This window comes from Triticum dicoccoides, chromosome 5A, assembly GCF_002162155.2.
Source record: "Triticum dicoccoides isolate Atlit2015 ecotype Zavitan chromosome 5A, WEW_v2.0, whole genome shotgun sequence".
Classification (NCBI taxonomy): domain Eukaryota; kingdom Viridiplantae; phylum Streptophyta; class Magnoliopsida; order Poales; family Poaceae; genus Triticum; species Triticum dicoccoides.
The window spans coordinates 527,912,159-527,921,719 of NC_041388.1; the positions used below are offsets into that span (position 1 = coordinate 527,912,159).

At 46.4% G+C, this 9,561-nt stretch overlaps 1 protein-coding gene across 1 annotated transcript; it reads left to right on the top strand.

Moving 5' to 3' along the window:
- Positions 1-4,249: 4,249 nt before the first annotated feature.
- LOC119297726 (dehydration-responsive element-binding protein 1H-like) lies at positions 4,250-4,966 on the top strand. The gene has a single exon (XM_037575399.1). It carries the CDS (start codon positions 4,250-4,252, stop codon positions 4,964-4,966), a length of 717 nt encoding a protein of 238 aa, XP_037431296.1.
- Positions 4,967-9,561: the final 4,595 nt, after the last annotated feature.

Genomic DNA, 9,561 nt, shown 5'->3' on the forward strand with positions numbered 1-9,561 from the left:
AATTTTCCTAACTAGTAGATGTAGTAATATAACTACCTCTCGAAGGATTTTATTTTTTGAAGTTTTTATCATTTTCTTTTGATTTTTTCAAAACAAAAAGGCGATCCACCGGGGGGTAGAGTTTGAAAATGGGACCTTTAGTCCCGGTTTGAGACACAAACCGGGACTAAAGGGCATCGCACCCTTTAGTCTCGGTTCATGTCTCAAACTGGGACTAAAGGGCTCAGGTGAACCGGGACTAAAGCCTTAGCCGCACGAACCGGGACCAATGCTCACATTAGTCCCGGTTCGTGACTGAACCGGGACTAATGTGAATATTGCCCCGTGACCAAAGCCCTGTTTTCTACTAGTGCAAGCCACCAAGTAAATCCAAATGCAAGAGTCAGGAAGAGACAAGTTACAGGAAGAGGTGGAAGAGGAAATTCTAGAGGAGGTGAAAGGGGACGTGGAACAGGAGCTGGGAGAGGCAATGCTATAGGAGGTGCAAGAGGTGCTGGAAGAGTAGATGGCAATGGAGGAAGGACAGAATCAGGGGTTGGACTATGGAACTTGATGTTAGGAGCAAATGCAGATGACTCACATGTGGGAGCAGAGGAGGAGCCCATCACACAAAATGCACCACAAGGGGTTGAGTGGCCTGATGACTTCCTCTCCATGTGGATGGGAAATTTGATACACAAGTTCATATCTGAACTTGATGAAAATGCAATAATGAACTTGGTCTTTTGCTTAGATTTGATTACAAGACATATTCTTATTTTTCTTATTAATGTAGTGAGCATTTGGAATGTGATGTTACGTACCTTAAATTTTAAGTATTTGGCTGTAATGTTATGTACCAGACTTATTCGTAGTGTTGCTGTCAAAATTTTGGTACCGAATATCACTTTGTTGCTGTCAGCATTTAGCTCAGATGTTCACACAATTGCTGTCAAAATTTGTATCTCTTCACAATGTGCATGCCAAGCTTTGGCAGTAATATTCAGTGCTGCTGTGAAGTTAATTATCATGTACTACTGTCAAGGTTACACTTAATTATCATGCATATCTGGACGCACATGAATTATTGGATTCAAATCATGTTTGTTGTCAACATTGCTTTCATTTGTACTAATTTCTCAAATTTTGCTACATACTCTCAGTTTGGTTTGCTGCAAGATGTACTGTGTTAGCTAATTAAACATCTCAAAACATCTCAGTTTGGGAATATATCATTCCAGTACAGGAAACAAAACATCTGAAATTGCTATTTCCAGTCAGTACACGGACCAACCAATTCAGTAGTACATCTCATTGAATTTTGTCTCAACTAAACCAAAATACATTTATATAAAATACATCAGGACCTGCCAGCCATTCCAAACATTACTGCGACTAAGTCAAAATACAATACAGCAAACATTCTCATCCTATATCTCTGTATAGCAACTGATCTCTTCTCCATTCTCTGCTTTTCCTTCAGAGCTTCTATGTCACCATCTTTGTCCTTCAGCTTCTTCTCATCCTGTTAATCGACAATTCACATAGTAATAAGAGGCTCCAATTATAATTGATGTGATGTACTCACATTATGTACAAATCACAAAATTAAGAGGACCTCCAGAATTAACACTTGACTATACCTCATACTGCCACACCAAAAATCATCGAGCACGAGCATTCCCGTGCCCACACAAGTCACCCTTGGGATCTAGCCCACTGAAATGCACATCTAGCTACTGCTGTGACATGCAACCAAGCACACCCGGCAGCTCATGGTCCTACGTTCCAGTCGCAATCATCAAAACGGCCCATTTTTTATGAACCGGAGTACTAGAGACGGGGATACGGATTGAATACCTGATTTTTGCCCCAATATAGGCAGAACAATCTTCACCCATTGCTCCTCGTCTTCCTCCATCTTTGCCCTGACGTCGACCATTCGCGGTACGCCGGTGCCACCCATCTGTACATGGACAACAAATGAAACATGGGAGAGAGGGAGTCCAATATGGGTGACAGAAGGGATGAGAGAGGTGGCCGGCGTCGCTAACCTCGGCTCTAGGGAATCGCCGCCGCCGTCCAGCTCTAGGGATCGCCACCGCCGTCCATCTCTAGGGCTCGCAGCCGCCGTCCATCTCTAGGGGCTCGCCGCAGCAGATCAGATCAAGGGCTCGCCGCCACCGACAAGCTCGAAAGCCCGCCGCCGACGACCAGCTCGAGGGCTCCCCGCCTCCGTGTTACTTGTGCTGCTGTAGTCGAAAGGGGAACGAGGTTAGGGATTTGGGGTTGGGCCGAAGCGTTGGTGTTGTGTCCCACCGGCTCAGGGGCTTCTGTGCAAAAATAAAAACATGAAGGTTTTTTTTGTAACATTCCAGCCACACGCCCCTGTGCGCGCTTGCAGTGGCGGACAACGGGTCCCGCAGACACGCTGTCATCCTAGTCAGCAGCCCGGATGTATGAAAACGTGAATCGAACCGTATTTGAACCAAATAGCCAAGTTGTAGCACCAGTTCGGTGTATTTTTCAAGTTCATGCACCAAAGTGAACATTGACGGCAAGTTGAGGCATCACTGGTGTAATTACCTCTTATAAAAGAATACCAAACATGTAAGCCGAGTGTCTGATATAACACACTTCACTTAGTTTTGTATATTATTCGGGCCTCTGGACCTTCATCTCACGGTTATAAGCACGACGTGACCCGTGCATAACCCTAATCCACCTCAACCATTCCACTACCACCCACCTCCATCCCGCAGCCACAGTCATCATTGCAGGCTCCACCGCCTCACCACCCACACCTCCACCACGCAGCCACACACAGCAGTCGGCCACCCACCTCCATCTCGCAGTCACATACGCCCTCACCAGTTTGACTGTTATGTCCAAGCCATTTGTGGATGAACGAAGCTGATCTTGGGGTGTGCGCGTGAAGACCACCTCAAGTTCTGCAAGATGGTGGTTGTGTACATAGTTCACCATAGTTCACCAACGTCAACGAGCTCATCAAGGAGGCGTGACCTGTGATGTCTGTAGTGACGAGACGGAGCGGAAGCGCGTGATCCCTGGTGATGGTGTTCGAGCGCTTCCAATGAACATCCTCCTTATGGACGATGGAGGAGGCCGAGTGATTCCGGACAGAGAGCTCGGTGCACAAGCACCGGTCTCTCGTTCGGGACCTAGTGGCTCATGCCACTAGTTCAAAATCGAGCTTTGGAGGCAGTTCTCGTACATGGACAAGCAACGGTTTCCAGTTCCGTCTCAAAGCCGATGTGGCTAATACTTCGCATGATGGTTCGGGTTGTGGGAGACGCCTCCAATACCACGGACAACGTTCGTACTAATAAACGCCTCCATTTTGAATGCCAGGGGTCTAAATGTTTCCTTTTAGGTATCCGCCCTGCTAATAACAGTATGAAACACTCCTTGATTTCCGTATTTCCTAACTGGTCGCGCGAATGAAAATGAAAGTAAACATTAAAATAAAGATGTACATACAACACTCACTTTGCATAGAGCTCAATCTTTCAGAAGTGAACGCGCATCATCAGAATTTCTGAAAAAAATCAAGGATAGTGTGAGTGTGAGAACTTGAAAACTGGTGAGCTGGGGATAACACTGTGCTCGGCCATCTACGGTTGTAATGTGCTTGAAAAAAAATGTGGTACTTGTCTTCGCACAGAAGTACATAACACGAGGAGAATGCGTTACTTGTCCAAGGCTGGTCCATGCTAGTGGGCCCCATTTATCAGTTTCAAGCAACACCTTTTCACGGTGCCAATCCATGACGCGTCACTTGTCCCCTGCCGCTTGCCCACACCGCGTATAACGAGTCTCCAGCAAGAAGATGCCTTCCTTTTTAAAGCTGCAATTCCCTGACGCGTCACTTGTCCCGTGCCGCTTCCCCACACCGCGTAAGCTCCGCAAAGACACTCAATCGCTGGAGAACAACATATAAACGCGGCAGAAAAATGCGTCACTTGTGCCAGCCTGCTGTTTGCTAGATCGTCACACGCAGGGGCCCCAACTGTCAGTCTCATGAAGCAAGAAGGTGCCTTCATTTCAACTCTGCAAATCCCTGACGCGTCTTTCGTCGCTGCCGCTAGTCTGGAGCGCGTCAGGGAGAACTATAAAGCAGCGCACTCCACAAGATACTCAAGCATAACCAACACTCCTTAGCTCAAGCTCAGCCTGCTCTCACACTCCATAGATCGACCTCGGCCCACCGTACGTAAGCTCGAGCCAGCACCGACCACCTGCAGTACCAATGGACATGACCGGCTCCGACCAGCAGCGGAGCTCCCCGTCCTCGCCGTCGTCCTCCTCGCACCTGAAGCGTCCTGCCGGGCGTACCAAGTTCAAGGAGACGCGCCACCCGGTGTACCGCGGCGTGCGGCGCCGCGGCAGCGCCGGCCGGTGGGTGTGCGAGGTGCGCGTCCCCGGCAAGCGCGGCGAGCGGCTCTGGCTCGGCACGCACCTCACTGCCGAGGCGGCCGCGCGAGCGCACGACGCCGCCATGCTCGGCCTGATCGGCCCCTCCACCCCGTGTCTCAACTTCGTCGACTCCGCTTGGCTCCTCGCCGTGCCGTCCGCGCTCTCCGACTTTGCAGACGTCCGGCGCTCGGCTCTCAGCGCTGTCGCGGACTTCCAACGCCGGGAGGCCACCAGCGGCGCCGCCACCACGTCCCTGGCCGCCACCGTCCCCGTCGATGACGGAAGCTGTAGCCAATCCGCGCAGTCGTCCATGGAAAATACCGGCTCGTCGTGGACGTCGTCCCTACCTTCTGGCGACGGAATGTTTGCGGTGCCGGCCACACTGGGCTGCAACATGTTCGAGCTGGATATGTCCGGGGAAATGGACCTGGACACATACTATGCGTACTTCGCGGAGGGGCTTCTCCTCGAGCCGCCGCAACCGCCGGTCGCCGGCGCGTGCTGGGACACCGAAGGCGGCGGAGCAGACGCCGCGCTCTGGAGCTACTAAAACACTCCAGCCAGCTGCTTTGACTCTATGCATGGAACAAACCGAAGCTGTTCCCTGTCAGCATAATAAAATTGTGGAACTTAAACCCATCAAATCCTGTGACATAACTGCAAACAGACGGAGTTCTAAGCTGCGCAGAAGAACAAAAAAACGACACACGAAAGGACATCGCTGCTTGATGAATAAAAATTCACAGAAGATCCTAGACTGGTGGGAAAAGGATACCAAAAAAGGGTACTATCGCTTCATGTGTCGTGACTATAACAGGTAATCACACGAGAAAAAACATCAATTTGTTAATCAGAGAGACGTGGTCCATGTACGCCAATTGATTCGGAAGATGTGGCCTAGGCAGCGCCCAGGTCAGCTGGTTAAAGCCGCTGGATCCCTGGGATCTTTTTCTAGTCCGCATGGCCACGCGAGCTGACGCGGCGCCGCTGCCCGTGCTAGCTCCGCGCCTCCCTTCCTTTCCGAATCGCGTGGCCAACATGAAAGATGCATATAGGTGATGTGTCACGAACCTTTTTCCTCTTGGAGCATATATTTATAGATCTAGAGTAACTGTGGAAATGACTAGTGTGCTGCAATAATTGTGCAGAACTTGCAATTATTGTGGATACAGTGCAAGGCTTTGTTTTGCCTTTGTGGTGAACTGGTGGTAAATGGGTTGTATCATGTTCCTCGTTACGAACACATATTCATGGGTTGATGTCAAACATAAAAGAAAAAACGCCAAATTTCATGGGTTTCCTGATGCCTTTGTGAAGACTGCTGCATGCAGGCACCTTCATGGTGCATAGTGACGGAGCTAAGACGCGTGTGTGTGGATCTCACTGGTTGTTTAGGCTGGTTGCAGTGGGGTATTATATACTCGTATTTTATATATATATATATATAATATATATATATATAATGCTAGTGTATGATATTATATCTTGCATATCATCATAGTATCATAAAGCAGTATTATAGTACTATCATAGAGTAGTATCCATAGTATAAATACTAATATGGATGGGAAACAGTAGTTTTTTTAGACGTTTGGTAAACAACTCCTAGTTTTTTGCCCCCTCATCCGATCATGTTTTATGTTGATGGCTAGCTCAATCATTGATCAGCGCATAGTTTCTTCTTATTATTTTCGGTGCCTGCCCAGTTTCATTTTGAAATGTGAGAAATCAAGATTTGTTATTTTAACTACCTAGCCCCCTTGGCCGGCCCTTGTTTTTGGCGAAGCTGTGGTGTAATTTACAAAAAAAAGGAAAACAATTACTGCCGCCCAACATTTTTCCAAGCAAGGCCAAAAAAATGTCTGGATGTGGCCATTTTCGTTTATTTTCCCGTCCAATCTAAGCCCGTGACATTAAAAAAACTAACACACACGCACGTGCGCACACACACAACATGACTTTTATTTACATTGTATGGAAGGCGAGTGACAACAAAACGGAGTGGGACGGAGGGAACCCTACAGACGGTGATGCCGGCCACATGGTCACACACACACACACGCACGCGCGCGCGCACGCACGTGCACACACACACGCGCACACACGCACGCACGCACCCACACGCACGCAACATGACTTCTCTTTACATTGTATGGACGGCGAGGGACAACAAAACGCGTGGGACGGAGGGAACCCTACAGACGGTGATGCTGGCCACATGGTTATTTCTTCAGCGCGCTAAGACGAGAGCGGTAGCGACAGGACCACACTGCATAACTTCATTGCCAACAGTGATATGGGAGCAAGTTCATGCGGGGAAGAGACACCAATGATGACATGTGACAGCTACTGACATGATCACCCTCAAGGATGTGCAAAGACACCCTTTGCAGTGATCTCAATGACAATGAGGGTGAGCCAACACTTCAATATTTTGTTTTTATGCACAATTGGTTGACGATTTTGTCCTTTTGACTATTCATTGGGGTGCAATAGCAAGCTGCCAAGGTTAACCTTTTACTATTTTTACTATTAGGATCAACCACTAGATTGAAAGTTTACCAACGTCCGCAACAGTAGTTGGGATCATCGACCAATGGATCAGAGCTCTGGATGACACTTTGGCCTTGCCGGTGACACGAATCAACATTTGTTTTAGATTAGTGGACGTGGACTTGCTATCTTCTACCAGAATAAATTGTACATGTTGTGATCCATTGAAAAAGGAAACACACATTTCAGAAATTATAGAGCATCAAAGACACAATCTTTTGTTTTGGAGTGCCATTTGTTTGTCATTCACAATGACAATGATCGATTTTTCTTTCATGCTTGTGGAAAGTTACCATAGGGAATGTTGTTGGACACAGATGCACAACTACACCTTCCAACGAAAGATAAAACTCCACTCAGTTCCAGTACTAAATCAACAGCTAGCAAGTAGATACACATCTGATGCCAATTATTTCTTGTCTAATGTTGTTGTATTTTATTGTGATAGCTTTTGGGATTATATGAGTGACCGAATGATTATTTAGTAGTTCCCTATCCGTTAGATATTATATTTTCCTCCTTGTTGTGCCTAGTCTTAGCTTTCTACTGGCTAGCTCGATTATTTTCCCTTGCAGTTGTGGTTCTAGCCTTCTCATGATGTGTAAAGTTGTTGATATTTGAAATGTCGAGAGATGTGTAGGTTTCTTTTATCTTAAACGCCTGTTAAGATATCAAAATCCAATTGCCTTGATTGATGAAAAGGAGATGCCTTCGATTCATGAAAATGACAATGGTGGCTAGTTTTTCAATCATGTGTGCAACTAGAAAACACATATGATCTGCAAAACATATTAACAAACTTGTAGTCATAGAGTCAGCAAACATTTTAGCATATGGCAGAGCAAAGCATGAAGAATATTTCTTGAAAGCGTGTATGTCTTGCCCTTTCTCAAGCTATAACATGGCTAAATACTCTCAAGCTAGAGCAAAGGGTGATTCATTGATGACGTCTGAATTATAATTCCTGTTTCATTTGTTCTTCTAGCGATCATGCCAAATCGGGGGTGGAGACAACAGTCACACTATGTCATGGCCAGGAGCGCAAAGACCACCAGCGGGCTTTCAGAAGCACTATCTAGCATAATGTAGCTATAGTACAGTGTAACCAGCCCGAGGATTGGCCCAACACTGTCCGTCCTGGTGACAATGCAACGTATTGCTAGGAGCTTTTCGTTTGCTTCTTTATTATTTTCGCACCATCTTTTTGCCGAAGGTGTTGTTGTGATTGCTAACAAGCAGTCCCTTTCTTTTGACTGATCTATTCCTCGTGTTTATGCATTCGACGAGTTGGAAATAAATGTCCTCTTATGTTAGCACATCCCGCATATCCTTATCGACTCCCTATATTACAGCCTTATTGATTTTATCGAGCCATCCTTGAAATTTTTTCGTAGTTTTGTTGATCTTGTGGTTCTTGGAATACTTCACCATATATTAATGGATATGTCTAGCAAGTTCCTTGTGTTAGTGTGTCTTTGTATTTGTATGTAAACTGAGCTTGACATGGTGTGGAGTTTGTAGGTCATTTCTGTTTATGTTGCTTGTTTAGATCAAGTTCTCTCTCTCTCTTTTTGCAAAAAGGATCCTGATTTGTTATAAATGGTTCACCAAAAGTACAAAAGCATCACATGCATAATCAAAATTGCACCAAGACCCCTAAACAATATACAAGGAAATGCAGTGGTTGGATTGTTTCATTGGTAGCTACTAAAAATACCATCGTAAAGTGATATACTGATACGTGATTACTTTTTTACATGGATTCCAAGAGGGGCATTAGTAATATTAGCATCGACCACCCCCCTCGAAAGACAGTAAATTTCCAATGTACTAAGATCCAAGATAACATTTTTCACAAATTAGCCGAGCTCAGGACGGTGACCATTCATATTGTGGACTATCATGAAGAATGTGAGCTCTCTTTGTTTTTAGGCTTATTATTTATTAGAATATGAGAAATAATCATTTCTCGGTAGACACAAGAACCAATATAAAAATGAAGGTTCGTATTAATAAATGGGAAAACAATGTTTTACCACTCTACCTTTTTGCCGACTTTGCTTTTGCCACTCTAGAGTTTGACATTTCACTTTTGTCACTCTTACACTACTAGGGAAAACCTTATACACAGAGTCTTACTAGCAACGCAAGAATCTTACTAGCAACGCAGTTTAAAATAAGGCACTACTGCTACTTAGCAGTAGTGCATCTCAACAAAACACGCTACTGATATACACATAGTAGTAGCGCGCCATAAGTGAACATCGCTACTACTATAATTGCCACGACCTTGCCGCCAAACTAGTTATAGCATTAGCGCATGTTCAGTAAACACGCTACTACTATTGAGCTTAGCAGTAGCGCTTTGCCCTAAAGAGCGCTACTGCTAAAGCCATCCTATCTTCTCCACCCGACCCGGCCGCCCCTCACTCTCCCCTCTTCACTTCACTCACTCTCACCCTCACCCCGTCGTCCGCCGCCGCCGCATTGCTGCCAGCTGCTGCCGCCGCCTCCCCTCCCTCTCCCTAGCTCCCTAGCTCCCTCCCTCCTCCATCCCGCCGCCATCGCCCCCTCCCTCCCTAGCTCCCTCCT